This window comes from Panthera pardus, unplaced genomic scaffold (genome assembly GCF_024362965.1).
Source record: "Panthera pardus isolate Hobbes unplaced genomic scaffold, ASM2436296v1 HiC_scaffold_8, whole genome shotgun sequence".
In the NCBI taxonomy this organism is placed as follows: domain Eukaryota; kingdom Metazoa; phylum Chordata; class Mammalia; order Carnivora; family Felidae; genus Panthera; species Panthera pardus.
This window is the reverse complement of record NW_026527013.1, coordinates 7,331,634-7,347,816: the sequence shown is the minus strand read 5'-3', so window position 1 is coordinate 7,347,816 and position 16,183 is coordinate 7,331,634. Positions and strand designations below refer to the sequence as shown.

Below are 16,183 nucleotides of genomic sequence, written 5' to 3'. Positions count from 1 at the left end.
CTCGCCCTTCCACCTGGTCCCACCGTAAACCGTGCCCTTCGGAATAGTCAACTAAGCCACGCCCCTAGGCGTTGTCTCGACCCAGCTCCGCCCCACAGTCCTAGTCAACCAAACCCTGCCACGGACCTGATGCCCCCCCAGTCCCGTCCAATTCCAAATCCTGCGCTGATTCGCCCGCAGGGCCCAACCGCCTCTCTCCCCAGAAGAAAACTAGCATTTCTCTTCCACTCGCGGCCAGAAAGAGACGCCTCCCGCCCGACCACCCCTCGTAATCTTACGGCTCAGCTACCGAGGCTCCGCCCCTTACGCTGTGCGAGGCCCAGAAACCGGAAGCAGAAGTGGACTCATGCGCCTGCGCGAGCTGGCGGCCATATCTCTTCGGACCCGTCTCGAGTCCGAGGTAGTTAATTACCTCCGTTCGTGTCCTTCCCGGCTGCCCCTGGCCAGCGCCAGGTCCGACCCGCTGGAGGCGGAGAGGTCGGCATTTACAGGACGGCCTCTCGGCCGTGCCTCCTATCCCCGCTGGAACCCAGCGGCAGGCCGCCGTTCGTCCCGAACTCACTGAATCCGGAGCTCTGGGCTGCGTCCAGCAGCCGGGGTGAGTCGGCTGTAGGTTAGAGTTAAGAGAACCACCTTCGTATTTAATCGGCCTTCCAAAGCATCTTTTGGTGTCTTCTCAGAAAGTAAAAGCATCCCTGCCATTCGGGTTACGGGGACGAGCGCCTCCACCTCGTCTGTACGTTGGTCTGGATTTCAGCGTGTTCGGTGAGCACGGGGTGGTGACATTTGCTTCAACTCCGTTCCCATCTCTCCCCTCCTGGGGCAGGAGATATTTGATCGGTGAACTTTACCTTGCCTGTGGGCATCAATTTGATACATTATATCCAGGTACATAAAGGTGAACTGATTACTTAATATCCCTGTTACCCCTCCCTCGTGGAATGCAGCTATACATTTTAATCATTTATCTGTAGATTGTTTTGAATTTCATACCGAGAGTGCGGTCTTGTGCCATTCTCAGCATTTTCTCTTTTATTCTTGTACCTTGCATTCCTCTTTCTTTCTTTCTTTCTTTCTTTTCTTTCTTTCTTTCTTTCATTTGTTTGAGAGAGAAAGCACGAACAGGTGAGGGGCAGAGAGAGAGAGAGTATCCCAAGCAGACTCTTTGCTCTCAACGTAGGGGCCGGATCTGGATCTCCCCATCCGTGAACAGGTGAGGGGCAGAGAGAGAGAGAGTATCCCAAGCAGACTCTTTGCTCTCAACGTAGGGGCCGGATCTGGATCTCCCCATCCGTGAGATCATGACCTCAGCGGAAATCTAGAGCCAGTGGCTTAACCGACTGAGCCACCCAGGTGCCCCTTCTTTTTATTTCTTTAGGGTGTTTGCTAGGACTTCTACTACGGTAGACAGACAGTACTAGAATAGTGTATAATTTGCATCCTTGCCTTGTTCCTGATCCCAGAGTTATTCTATCATTTCAGCAGTTAAATAGGATGTTTGCTGTAGATGTTTGTAGATAATAATAATTATTTTTTCCAATTAAAGCTGTTCTCTAATTTTGGTGGGTTAAATTATCACCAATGGATATTCATAGAGATCAGTCACTATTTGGTATCTAAGAGGAATAGTCATGGTTTTCTGTTAATGTGATGATTATATTAATTGAAGATTCAATTTTTAACCACTATTCATTTCTTGACTGCACTAATATTTTTATATTACCTTGCATTCATATGTATGAATGAGATCTTGCCTATTTTATTTTGAGTTGTACTTTTCTGGTCTTGGAAACATTCAGGAAAATAGTATTTTCCACCCCTGCAATGGAATTATGAACCCTTTACTTATTTGGTGAACTTGCCTGTGAAACAGTTTGTAATTTATATTTCCTTTGTGGGCATGTTTTAAACTACTGTATTGTTTAATTAAGGGCTGGTTGTAATCAAGTTTTGTATTTATTTTAGAATGTTGCCAGAAAGGGGCGCCTGGGTGGCTCAGTTGGTTAGGTGACCAACCTCGGCTCAGGTCATGATCTCACAGTTTGTGAGTTCGAGCCCCGTGTCGGGCTCTGTGCTGACAGCTCGGAGCCTGGAGCCTACTTCAGATTCTGTGTCTCCCCATCTCTCTACCCCTCCTCTGCCCATGTTCTGTATCTCTTTGTCTCTCAATAATAAATAAACGTTAAAAAAAAAAAAAAAAAGAATGTCGCCAGAAAGTTATACTTCTTTTAGAAATTCATTCATGTCTGTACATTTTCATATGTTTCCTTAATTTTTTGGTTATATTCTCCCTGCAACATCTGTGGTTGTGACCCATTCATAATACTATTAAAATTGCTAAAGGTATGTTGATTTCATTAGTTTTCAAAGGGCACATTTTTTGTTTTTATTCTTTTTATTAAAAAAAATTTTTTTTTAGCATTTATTTATTTTTGAGAGACAGAGCATGAGTGGGGGAGGGGCAGAGAGAGAGGGAGACACAGAATCTGAAGCAGGCTCCAGGCTCCGGGTTGTCAGCACAGAGTCTGACATGGGGCTTGAACTTACGGACCCTGAGATTATGACCTGAGCTGAAGGTGGACAATTAACTGACTGAGCCACCCAGGCGCCCCTCTTTTTATTAATTTTAAAAAAATATCATTAATTTTGTCTTATTTTCATTTTTCTGAACGTTTATGCTGTTCTTTTTCCAACCTTTAAATTAATCGTTAGCCCACCATTACTGATTTTTTTTTCCTCTGGAGTTGATGATATTTATAAATATATAAATCACACCAGCTGTGGATTTCCAGTGTTCTCTGAAACACTTCTTTTTTTTTTTTTTTTTTTTTTAATGTTTACTTATTTAGAGAGAGCGAGCATGAGCGAGGGGCAGAAAGGGAGAAAGAGAATCCTGAGCCTGCTCCACGCTTAGCCTCGAGCCCGCATGTGAGGCTTGATCTCACAACTGTGAGATCATGACCTGAGCCAAAATTAAGAGTTGCAAGCTTAACCCACTGAGCCACCCAGGTGCACCTGAAACACTTCTTTTAATTGTCTACTTCTTCCCTGCCACAAAAGTAGTCCTGACTCACTAAAGATAAATATGTGTGTGCCTCTCTATCCCTATAATGTGCTGGCTACATTATTATGTATCACCTACCACTACCTGATATGTTTCTCTGTTTATTCCCCTCCCTTAGAAGATTATAACATCCCTGTGCTTCAGGACTTTTCTGTTCTGTTTAGTGCTATATCCCCTGTGACTGTATGTAGTGGGATCAGGGTAAATATTACCTAAGTAAATATGAAATAAAGAAGCAAGAGGTAAGGGCCTTAAGGGAAGTGTCCTTGCTCAAGACAGGAGGCTTAGTCAAGAGAAGGCACTCACAAAGATAAAACATTTCAGTGGAATACTTCGTTTGTGTATTCTCCAGAGTGCACAGCAGGGTTCAGGCCAGACTCTGGTAATGTTAGTAATAACAGCCTCATTAACAACTAAATTGTAAGGTCTGTGTTCAGAAATACGCTCATTGGGATTTTAGGCTCTGAAGGAAAACAGGCCTGCATTCACACGCCTGTATATGTAGTATATACGCCCTTTCTGACTGAGTAGCATTGAGTATGTGGTTAACTGATGCTAAGATTTCTCAACTCTAAACTAGTTGTAATATCTGGTTTGCAGAGCTTCTATGAGAGGAAAGCTCTTGGCAAAGTCATTCTCACATCATGGTTGCTCAAATGGCACATTACTAATGTAGTAAAGGATGTTACAGTTTTTATTAGATTTAAAATATACTGCTGGATGCACTGCACGGACAAAACGGTTGCGTTTGTGTTATTTTAAGTTTGCGTAACAACTGCAGAGAACGCCATCGGAGATGCCATACTTTGCTAACTTGAGGTGTTCTTGCCCTGCTGCTGCGGTCCTCTGTACAGGCAAAATTTAGCAAGAGAGTCAAGCATGGCAGTCTTCACTGCCTCCAACACGTGGAATTGAGTCGGTCGATGCTCTTTCTCAAAAACCAAGTTTCAGAGACCCTGCAGCCCCTGGAGGGAGGATTCGGTGGTCAGAGGCTGGGAAGCATTGCCTGTTAGCCTGCCAGGAGTGCAGAAGAAATGTCGAGAGTGGAGCCCCCAGAAGTTGGATATAGAAGTGCTGTTTTGGATTTGACACAATGTGTATTTTTATGGTTGAAGGCATCGTGTCATAGGTTTTGCTTTTCATTATCGTGGGAAAATTGACAGCTAAACTTTTAAAAATTTCAGTTAACTTACAAAATGGGACGTTTAACCTTTTTTTTTTTTTTTTTAATGATCAACACGGACCACAGCAATGGTTTCTAGCTCTAAAGAGTTTCTAGCTCTAGAGGAGATAAGATTACTTCACCTTCTTAGCAGATCAGTGTGTATTCGGTTGGGTGTCTTGGGGCTGTGCGCGTGTGTGTTTGTTTTGAGGGGAGTGGTCCCTCATAACGGACCTGCCGTAGCATCTCGCCTCGTGAGTTGTGGGGAGATCTGGATTCTCGTGTCTTCTTTCTCTTGCTTCAGCTCTAACTTCTCAGTACTCTGGCTTTCTTCATGAAGGGAACATGAAAGAAGAAAGAGCTGCTGAGTTGCAGAAAAATATGACACAGGTAAGTAGGGGCTAATAATTCGCCAAAAGAATTTTCCATTCCGCCAGGTCATTGACCTCCTAATTGTGTGGAGCAGTGGTCAGCAGTCTACTTCTCTGTTGGACCACATAGTATTTTAGGCTTTGAAGGCTATAGAGTCTCTATTGCAGTTGAACTGCCACTTTAGCCTAAAGCAGCCCCAGACCGTACTTAAACAAATGTTTTATTGTGGTCCAGTAAAACTTTATTTACACAAGCAAGTAGTAGGCTGGATTTAGCCCATGTGCTGTAGTTTGCTGACCCCTGGCCTAGAGGACAAGAAAATATGGCTAGCTGTGGGCCTGAGATGAAAGTTGTATTTCTGCGGTCCCCTGAGTCTCAGGTTAGTGAAAAAAAGAAGAGCTCTCTGTTCCTCGGTGTGTTTTTATGCATTTAAACCTCATTCCGATATGACCCAGTGTTTCATGTTGTGCTCATTGCTATGGTGGGAAAGAAGGAAGCAGGTGAAATTGTTTCTGTAACAAGTAACTGCTGGTGTCAATGTGGAATTTATTTCATTTCTAGAGCATTTCTCTCATTTCAGCCATATGCTCTGGACTGTTCTGGATTATTATAAGACTGGAATTGGTCACCATCAAACTGTGGAAGAGATAAATTTAACATTTTAGAAGTGTAGTTAGATGCGTGAGACAGGATTGGATCAGTTAGGAAGAGAGTTACGGGGAGAGCAAAAGATCTGATGACTGCATTCTGGGGTAGATGTCAGGAGACCATAGAATCTTCAGAACTTACTATGAGTTAGTTAGTTCTCAGTTCCCCAGTATTATCAACCTCATCAGTTCTGCATATATGGGGAGAGTTGGTACCTTTCTGAAGAGAATATGTGTGGTGTGTTTTAGGACTCAGTGGTCTTTGAGGATGTGGCTGTGGACTTTACCCAGGAGGAGTGGGCTTTGCTGGATCTTGCTCAGAGGAACCTCTACAGAGATGTGATGCTGGAAAACTTCCAGAACCTGGCCTCATTAGGTAAGAGTGGCAACATTCCTTCATTTAGTTGTTGAGAAAACAATTTTACTAATTGATCTTGTTCTAGGATTTGGACTGAGGAATTAGAATAAAGCCGTAAATATGACACACACTTACTGACCCCAAGGAACTTACTGTGTCTAGTGGTTTCATCATGAAAATAAACATCTGTGTAGTGAACTGTCTTTTTCTTGTGGTTAAAAGCATTGATGCTTATTACGTGTTGAAAGTGTGGGCATAGAGTTCCGGCATCCCTTTGGGTCTTAGGGAGGTTTGTGGTTTCGGTCCTTAGGATAATTTTATTGATGTCAGTGTTCTTTACTCAGAGACTACCAGGAACATACCTGTAAACAAGTGGGGTTTATTACTCAGTGACCTGGGGAGCTGTGGTATGTCTCAGAAAGGTGTTAAAAAGTACATCTTATAGGGTTTGTGCTTTGGTTGAGTGATTTGGGGATGGGCCTGTGGAAGTTGGCTGTATTAGTTTCCTAGGCCTTTCATAACAAAGTACCACAAACTGTGGCTAAAAACAGCAGAGACTTACTTCATATTTCTGGAGACTGGAAATATAAGGCCAGACTCCTTTTGAAGGCTCTATGGGAAAATTTCTCCTGTCTCTTCCCGGCTTCTGGTGGTTGCCAGCAATCCTGGGTGTTTCTTGGTACACAGCATATCATTCTTTTTTTCTTTTTTAAGATTTTCTTTTTAAATAATCTCTCCACCCAATGTGGGGCTCAGACCCACAACCCCACGATCAAAAGTTGCATGCTCCACCAACTGAGCCAGCCAGGTGCCCCATGCAGCTCTCTCATTCTAATCTTTGCCTTTTTTAAAAGAAAATGTTTATTAATTTTTAAGAGAGAGACAGAGCAGGAGCTGGGGAGGTGCAGAGGGAAAGAGGGAAATAGGGTCCGAAGCAGGCTTTGTGCTGACAGCAGAGAGCGCGATGTGGGGCTCGAACTCATGAACTGTGAGATCATGACCTGAGCCAAAGTCAGACATTCAATCGACTGGGCAACCCAGGCGCCCCTCTAATCTTTGCCTTTATCTTCACATGGCCTTTTCCCCTTTTTATGTTAATCCTTATAAGGACACTAGTCAATGGATTGAAGACCCACTTCAATCCAGTGTAACTTCATCTTAACTTGATTATATCTACAAAGACCCTATTTCCAAAGAAACATTCTGAGGTTTCAAGTGAACATGACTTTTTTTTTTTTAAATTTTAGACAGAACGCACGCTAGTGGGGGAGAGGAAGGCGGGGGAGAGGGAGAGGGTGGGGAGAGGGAGAGGGAGAGGGAGAGGGAGAGAAAATCTTAAGCAGGCTCCATGCTCAGCCAGGAGCGTGACGAGGGGCCTGATCCCATGACCCTGGCTGGGATCTTGACCTGAGCTGAAATCAAGAGTCACTTAACCGACTGAGCCACCCAGGTGTCCCTGACATTTTGTTTTAAGACACTTGTTTTTAGAGCAGTTGTAGATTCACAGCAGAATTGAGCAGTAGATGCAGAGATTTCTCCTATATGCCCTGCCCCTGCACAGGGACAGTGTGTCTTCTGCTATCAACATCTACCAGAATGGTACGTTTGTTACAACTGACAAACCTGAATCGACACAGCATCATCACCCTGCATCCATAGTTTACATTAGGATTCACTCTTGGTGTTATACATTATGTGGTTTGGACAAATACGTAATGGTGTATATATCAGTCATTATAGTATCATACAGAGTGGTTTAACTGCCTTAAAATTCTCTTTGCTTTGTCAGTTCATCTCTTCTTCCCCCCTAACCTGTGGCAGCCACTGATCTTTTTACTGTCTTCATAGTTTTGGCTTTTCCAGAATGTCATGTAGTTGGAATCATATGGACCAAATCGTATCGGTTTTCCCGTGGCTTCTTTCACTTAGTAATATGCATTTATGATTCTTCCATGTCTTTTTGTGGCTTGATAGTTCATTTCTTTTTCGTTCTGAATGATATTTCATTGTCTGGATGTACCACAGTTTTAGTTATCCATTCACCCACTGAATGACATCTTTTTTTTTTTTTTAATTTTTTTTTTTTTTTTTAAACGTTTATTCATCTTTGAGAAACAGAGAGAGACAGAGCATGAGTGGGGAAGGGGCAGAGAGAGGGAGACACAGAATCAGAAGCAGGCTCCAGGCTCCAAGCTGTCAGCACAGAGCCCGACGCGGGGCTCGAACTCACGAACTGCGAGATCATGACCTGAGCCGAAGTCGGATGCTCAACCGACTGAGCAACCCAGGAGCCCCATGAGGGACATCTTAATTGTTTCGATGCTTGGGCAGTTTTGAATAAAGCTGCGGTAAACCTGTGTGTGCAGGTTTTTGTGTGGACATGTTTTCATCTCCTTTGGGTAAATTCCAAGAAGTGTGATTGCCCTATCATACTATCTTCCAAAGTGGGTGTCCCTATTTGCATTCCCTCCAGCAACGAATGAGAGTTCCTTGCCAGCGTTTGTTGGTGTCAGTGTTCTGGATATTAGCTGTTCTCATAAGCGTGGGGTAGTATCTCATTGTTTCAATTTGTGTTTTCTTGATGACATTTTGAACTATATTTTCATATGTTTATTTGTCATCTGTATCTCTTCTTTGGTGAGTTGTCTGTTGAGGTCTTTGGCCCGCTTTTTACTCAGGTTGTTTGTTTTCTTATTGTTGAATTTTAAGAGTTCTTTGTTTATGGGGGTGCCTGGCTGGCTTAGTCAGTAGAGCATGTGGCTCTTGATCTCGGGGTTGTGAGTGTGAGTCCCACATGGGTGTAGACATTACTTAAATAAATAAACTTTAAAAAAATTATTTATTTTGGATAACAGTCCTTTATCAGATGTGTCTTTTCTAGATGTTTTCTCCCAGTCTGTGGCTTATCTTTTCATTCTCTTGCCAGTGTCTTTTGCAGAGCAATACTTTTTTAATTTTAATGTAGTCCAGCTTGTGAATTTCTCTTATGGGTCATGCCTTTGGCGTTGTATCTAAGAAGTCATCTCCAGACCCTAGGTCATCTAGATTTTCTCCTATGTTTTCTTCCAGGTATTTCATAGTTTTGCATTTTACATTTAGGTCTTTGATCCATGTGATCCCTTTTTGAGTTGATTTTTGTGAAAAGTGTAAAAGTCTGTGTCTAGGTTAATTTTTTTCCATGTTGAGGTCTAGTTGTTTCAGTCTTTGTTGAAAAGACTATCTTCTCTATTACCTTTGCTCCTTTGTCAAAGATCAGCTGACTGTGTTTATGTAGGTCTATTTCTGGGCTCTCTGTTCTGTTTCATTGATCTGTTTGGACATAAATTTTCAAGGGACACTGTTCAGTCCACAGGTGGTCACTTTAGATTGGATGCTGACAAAAAGAGGTAGAAATTTTATTATGGAGTAGTGTGTATGTATTGCGGGGGGTCACCCTTAGATTAAATTACATAGTGGCCTTGTTTTGCTTAATTTTATCATGGTCTCAGCATAACCTTGTTTAAGATTGGTATTCTGTGAGATTTTTATATTCAGGAGAACAAAGGGTCCTGAGTATCAGACCAGCTTCTAAGAAATATTGAAGTTTAGATGTGATTGTCACATTGGTTCTAGAAATCAGAGGCTGTGTCATTGTTTCTGTCACTGTCAACCCCCCCTACCGTGCCCCCACTTGAAAAACTTTTTTGACGTCTTGTTGAAATTAAATTTACTTTGCCCATAATTAGAGTATCAGAAGAGCAAAATTTTGACTATCATGGAAATGTTCATGGTTTGTCATTGTTTTCCGTCATGATAAGCCTTTCTGCATTACTAGGGTATCCACTCTACACACCGTATCTGATCTCCCAGTGGAAACAAGAGGAGGACCTGGAAACAGTGGAAAGAGGACCTATCCACGGGGAGCACCAGGAAGGCAAGAATCCTTGGGAGAAACTATCCTGGTTGGGGGGATATTACGTTTGGAAAAATCAAATAAAAGCAGAGCAAAATTTTGTTTTGTTTGAGGGGTCTGATCTTCCAGATTCCTTGTTTTGATTTTTTATCAGTATTCTCACAGTGTCCTTGTTCTTGGAAAGATCTGTATTTCCTCTTGTAAGTTAGTATTTGGTCATGTGCACTTTATCCGGTTCCTTTGTGTTTTGTTCTCCTAATAATTCCCTATTTGTGTTACTATCAGTCTTAGTCTTCATAGAATTATTTCTTAGTTGCATACCATTTTGACCATTGTGCATATTATTACCAAAGTCCTGAAACAGCCACACTTCCAGAAGTCCTTTGCTTATAGGTGCCTTTACTTTTTTGTTTCAGGTTTTGAGACTCAACTTAAAACTAGAGAATCAGTTACTCCACAAGATACTTATGGACAAAAAATATCCAATGAACAGAAGATAGTTAGATTCAAAAGGAATGATTCTTCGTCATCCATTTTACACAAAAACGGGGAATACCGGGGTATTTATTATCAGAACAAAAACCGTGAGAGACATTTGAGGTAAGTAAGAAAAAGTAGTGCCTGAGGAGAGGATCTTAAAATGTCATAAAACTTAAAAAAACATGTATATAGAACTTGGTCAAAAATTGTGAATTCATAAAGAATTTTTCCAAGATTTTTTTTTTTGAAAATTACATTGAGATCTTCAGTATTTGACACATAGTTCAGTTGTAAGCAATTATCAGAAAAATTATATAAGTGAAAACAACTCATTGATAATATTGGCTATGGTAGAGCCCTCTGGGAGAACTTTGAACTTGTAACTTGATGGGGCAGAAAATGTACATAATCCCTGAAAATGGTAAAAATTTATTTACCACTAATAATGTGCTTTTTGTTTTTAAAAGAAGCCCCGTGGTGGAGAACGTCAATGAACATAGTGAAGAAAATCGGCGTGGACAAACCTTCGGCCAGATCTCACATCTGAATATACTGAAGAGAACTACTGAAGTAAAGTCCTATGAATGCCGCGAGTGTAAAACGGCCTTCACAGATCATTTATCCCTTAAAAATCACATCAGGTCTCACGCCGGAAGCAAACCCTATCAGTGTAAAGAATGTGGGAAAGCTTTTCATTTTCTTGCTTGTTTTAAGAAGCATGTGAAAACTCCCACTGAAGGGAAACCCTATGAATGTAAGGAGTGTATGAAAGCCTTCGCTTGTTCTTCATTCTTTAGGGCACATATGAAGATTCACACTGGAAAGACGAACTATGAATGTAAAGAATGTGGAAAGACCTTTAGCTGTTCTTCATCCCTCACGGAACACAAAAGGATTCATAGTGGAGATAAGCCTTATGAATGTCGGGAATGTGGGAAGGCCTTTAGTTGTTCCTCCTCTCTCTCCAAACACAAGAGGATTCATAGTGGAGATAAGCCATATGAATGTAAGGAATGTGGGAAGGCCTTTAGTTCTTCCTCTCACCTTATAATACACATAAGAATTCATACTGGAGAGAAGCCTTACGAATGTAAAGAGTGTGGGAAGGCCTTCAGTGAGTCCTCAAAACTCACTGTCCACGTCAGAACACACACAGGAGACAAACCGTATAAATGTAAGGAATGTGGGAAAGCCTACAATTGTCCCTCCTCCTTAAGTATCCACATGAGAAAACACACTGGAGAGAAACCCTATGAATGTCTGGAATGTGGAAAAGCCTTCTATCTTCCCACTTCCCTGAATACACACGTGAAAAATCAAAGTAGAGAGAAACCCTATGAATGTAAGGAATGTGGAAAAGCCTTCAGTTGTCCCTCATCCTTCAGAGCACACGTGAGAGATCACACCGGAAAGATACAATATGAATGTAAGGAATGTGGGAAGGCCTTTAGCCGTTCTTCATCCCTCACGGAACATTTAAGAACTCACAGTGGAGAGAAGCCTTATGAATGTAAGGAATGTGGGAAAGCCTTTATTAGTTCCTCCCACCTTACAGTACATATAAGAACTCACACTGGAGAGAAACCTTATGAATGTAAGAAATGTGGAAAAGCCTTCATTTATCCCTCAGCCCTTAGGATCCACATGAGAACACACACTGGGGAGAAACCCTATGAATGTAAGGAATGTGGGAAAGCCTTTCGCCATTCTTCGTACCTTACTGTCCATGCGAGAATGCACACTGGAGAGAAGCCCTTTGAATGTCTGGAGTGTGGGAAAGCCTTCAGTTGTCCCTCATCCTTTCGAAGACATGTAAGAAGCCACACCGGAGAGAAACCCTATGAGTGTAAGGAATGTGGGAAAGCCTTTGTGTGCCCTGCCTACTTTCGAAGACATGTGAAAACTCACAGCAGAGAAAATACATAAATGTCAGAAATACGGGAGTGTCTTCGAGGCATTTTCACATCCTCCGCCTAACATTGCGGAGATACCCTATGAATGTAAGAAAGCAGGAAGTTGTTGCTTATCTGTTTGAAGACTCGAGAACTCAGCTGAGAGAAACCTGTGTGTGTAAACCTTGTGGTAATACCTTCAATGAACATCACTTAACTGTGGATAAGGAAGCTTAACCAGAAGCGCAGATCAGTGACTCACCTTGAAAGTGGACTGCTGGCTCATTGATTTTCACTTTCTGTTTTCTGGTGTGAATATTTAAAGTGATAAGTTGATAAGTTTTCCTCTAATACTTTTTCAGCTCTAACCATGCTTAAATTGTGAGGTACTTTTATTTGGGCTGAGACGTAAATGTTCTTCATAACAAAATCTTTTGGACCCGTAAGGGGATTTGAGGTGTTTTTCATAGGCAGGCAGGAGTGTTTTTTTTTTTTTTTTTTAATTAGTTTCTAATTAATGCTCATTGTTCTCCAAGTATACGATCATTATGGTATCAACACTTTGGTATTTGTGATTTCTTTCGTAATTTTTTTCTTGTAATTGGTAGTTTCATTTTGATCCAGCAGGGTAGATACTGGAAATTGCCTACTCGGTATTTTTTTCTTTTTTCTTTTTTCATACTTATTTGTTTTGGGGAGAGCGCAAGTGGGGGAGGGGCACAGGGAAGGAGGATAGAGTATCTGAAGCGGGCTTTGTGCTGATGGGCTGACAGCAGTGAGCCCGATGTGGGGCTTGAACCCACAACCCTTGAGATCATGATCTGAGCTGAAGTCAGATGTTTAACGGACTGAGCCACTCAGGTGCTCCTTTTCTTTTTCTTTCTTTCTTTTTTTTTTTTTTTTAACTAAGAACTTCTAGTTTTTGATGTTATCAGTTTTTACTATTAAAAGCTTTTCCTGTCTAATAAGCAATTTCAGCAGAAATTAATAAGTGCGAAGTTCTCGAAAGAAGAGTCGCCTCTGATACCTTGTTTTTGTATGTTGTTCTTTGTCCTTACTCAAGGCTGGGAGTTGGACCCAGTGTTTTTAAAAAGAGTTTTAAAAAAGTTTAAAAAGAGACCTTGTGAGAAGAAAGCTAGAAGTAAAGTTGGTTGAGCTGGCTTGTATGTGTTGGACATGGTTGGGACTTCATTTCTCAAAATCATTTCCTTCATCCAGTTCCAGGTTAGAGTTGTTGGAAGTAGTTTGCATGAAATGGGAAGGCAGAAGAAGCCATTATTCATTTAGTGGAGCCATCCAATGAAGACAGATGCATGGGGGCCAGGTGGGCTTCAGTTTCCGGCTCATTTTCCTGATTACTGGACCCACCAATCAATTCTAGCTTGAAACAGAACATTATATGTTTTCACTTCAGTAACCTCAGAGACAGCAGCTCTGTAGACCTCTCCATAAGTTCCTCCATCATGGTCATACACAGCTTCTTAGATTTTCTGGCAAGTTCCAGCACTGTCATTTTGCTGATATTATAGTCCCTCCGGCACATCAACTGAATATGTAGAATTGGCGCCATTTTGGAGCAGGATTGTTATCTGTGGCCTAATCCATCACGGCACTTTGCTCAAGGGGAAAGACAGCTATGTAAATCCCCTGGGACCTCAAGTGAGAAGAGCCGTGGACAGCAGGGAAGATTAGTTATAATTGTAAGCATCAGACAGGGTGTCATCCTATTTTACTGGAGGAAGATGTATATTTGACACCTTCAAACATTTTTCTGCTTTTTTGAGAAAGAGGAGTTCTTTAGTTTATGCTTCTTCAGGTACATTTAGCTATACTTTTCCCTTCCGTTACATTTCCACTTTATTTCTGAAAGTATACCTATGGCACTTTCCCTTTATCATTTTCTGCTCTTTTAGTAAAGCATATATATACCAATATGCATGAAGTGTGCTACTCCTAAGTGTATAACTTGATGAAATTTTACTTATGTACACACCCTGATAATCAGAACATTCCCAGGATTCCAGAAAGTTTATCTGCCTTGTCAATAATTGTTCCACAAAGGAAACCACAATTTTGACTTTTCATTCAATTTATTAGGTTTGCTTATTCTTGATTTTCTTGATCTTTATCTAAGTGCTTAAATACAATATGTACAATTACGTGTTTGGTTTCTTAGTGTGGTGTCTGGTTTACGTTTTAATTGCTCCTTTCACAGACTTAACACTTACTTCTCTTGATATACGTTTTGTATGTAGGAATGAGATCACTGGGTAGACTTTATCTTTAGTTTTGGTAGTTACTGCAGTTTTTCAAAAAGGTAGATTACACCTATCATCCTAAAAGCAATGTGTGGAAATTGCGATTATTCCATTTAGCTGGCCAAACTTTCGAATTTCAGCCATCCAGCAGAGGATATGGTAACATCCTGCTTTGGTTTTAGTTTGCAGTTACCTGATATGTAAGGATGAGAAGTACGTTTTACGTGCTTGTTGGATATCTTTTATGAGGGCATCCTGTTGAAGCATTTCACCCATGCTTGGTTCCTTTTTTATTCGAAGGGTTTCTAGGTGTTTATCCTTTATTGTATGTATGTGTATCTCTATATCTAAGTACATATACATACATATATAAAACCTTTATATATATGTGTGTGTGTATATGTTACGTATATTATATATACATATATTACAAATAACATATCCCAGTCTCTGGCTTCTCTTCACTCTTCTCATTTTTGTAAGCTATAAAGAGTTTATTATCTTGATGAATTCTGTCTGTGTGTCTTGGCTGTGCATTTTTGGGTTAGCTATTCTTCCTGGCAGGCTGTTTCTCTCTGCTGTAGGTCTCAGAAGATCCAGGCTCTTTCTTTCCATGTTGAAGTCTCAGGGAGAAAAGAATCGATGGCCTTTTTGAATAACTCCAATATGTTGATTATAATAGAATCTGACTGGCTCACTTGCTAATTGTTATCGAGTCACAGTGCAGTGCCCCGATTTGTTTAAGGCAGGCTCCCATGCTCATCCAGAAACCAGGGTAGAGTCTGCACTGAGTCAGAGTCCTGACAATTGTCATGTATACAGAGAGGGGAGGAGGCAGCAGTGGGCAAGTGCGGATATGGGAATAGAGGTAATCTTGTCTGCTAGCATGTTGTGCTTACTGTGGTCTTAGCAATAGTGGGGAACTGAAGTCTGGTAACTCAGCAAGGGCTAAGTAATTGTAGAAATCCTTTCATAAAGGTTAGATGCCATCTGTTAACATATCTTTAGATTGCTAAAGATGGCTTCTCAATCTCTATGTTGCTTTGTAGTATGTAGGGAAATCTGGGAGTGAGACAATTTTTTTTTATTCTTCATTTGTTTCTATATTTTTAGAATTTCCTTATCAATTTTCACAAATACACTGAGAGTATGCTTGGAATTGGCATTGACTTGATGCAATAACCTGAATGAAATTGACATCTTTATGATACTGAGTCTTCCAATTGAACATAATATAATCATCCATTTATCAAAGTTGTCTGTAATTTCTCTTAACAGTATTTCATGGTTTAATTGTAGAGGTCTTGAATATTTTTAATTTATTTCTAGGTATGTGGTATGTTTTACTTTGTAAATATTTTTATTTATTTCCTTTTTGATTTTTCAGCTAGCGCGAATTGCAATTTCTTTTTGTACTTTGATCTTTTTATCCAATGACGTTCATAAATTAAATTATTATTTGAAATATTATTCAAATAGTTTGTGGATTATTTTGGAGTTTCTGTGTATACAATCCTGTCAGTTATGAAAGAAAGTCTTACTTGATTCTCCTCCTCCCTTTTCTTTTTTTAAGTAGGCTCCACGCCCAGTGTGGAGCCCAACGCAGGGATTCAACTCATGACCTTGAGATCAAGAGTTGGATGCTTAACTGACTGAGCCATCCAGGCACCCCAAAACGTCTTAACTTGGTTTCTAAACTTTGTGGGTTTTTTTTTTTTTCACCTCCTTGCTTTATGATGAATAGAAATGATGAATATGAGCATCTTTGTCCTGTTCCTGATCTTAGGGGGAAATGTGCCATATTTCAGAAGTATAATAATAACTATAGTTTTCATAGATTAATTTTATTAATTTATTATTTTTTTTAAAATTTACATTCATTAGTTATCAGATAGGGCAACAATGATTTCAGTAGATTCCTTAATGCCCCTTACCCATTTAGCCCATACCCCCTCCCAGAACCCCTCCAATAACCCTCAGTTTGTTCTCCATATTTAAGAGTCTCTTATGTTTTGTCCCCCTCTCTGTTTCTATATGATTTTTGCTTCCCTTCTCTTA

General features: G+C 40.7%; 1 protein-coding gene across 8 annotated transcripts; it reads left to right on the top strand.

Moving 5' to 3' along the window:
• The first annotated feature begins 282 nt into the window (after positions 1-282).
• On the top strand, positions 283-12,948 carry LOC109254141 (zinc finger protein 699). Of its 8 annotated transcripts, none has more exons than XM_053896643.1 (7): positions 283-598; positions 681-765; positions 4,567-4,616; positions 5,495-5,621; positions 9,418-9,516; positions 9,912-10,095; positions 10,443-12,948. In XM_053896643.1, the coding sequence occupies exons 3-7, from the start codon at positions 4,572-4,574 to the stop codon at positions 11,899-11,901; spliced, it is 1,914 nt and encodes a 637-aa protein (XP_053752618.1). In that variant the 5' UTR covers positions 283-598; positions 681-765; positions 4,567-4,571; the 3' UTR covers positions 11,902-12,948. The 8 variants fall into 8 exon arrangements, with proteins under 8 accessions (XP_053752618.1, XP_053752616.1, XP_053752614.1 ...); XM_053896641.1 differs by having other exon boundaries at positions 4,531-4,616; XM_053896639.1 differs by having other exon boundaries at positions 681-888; positions 4,531-4,616.
• Positions 12,949-16,183: the final 3,235 nt, after the last annotated feature.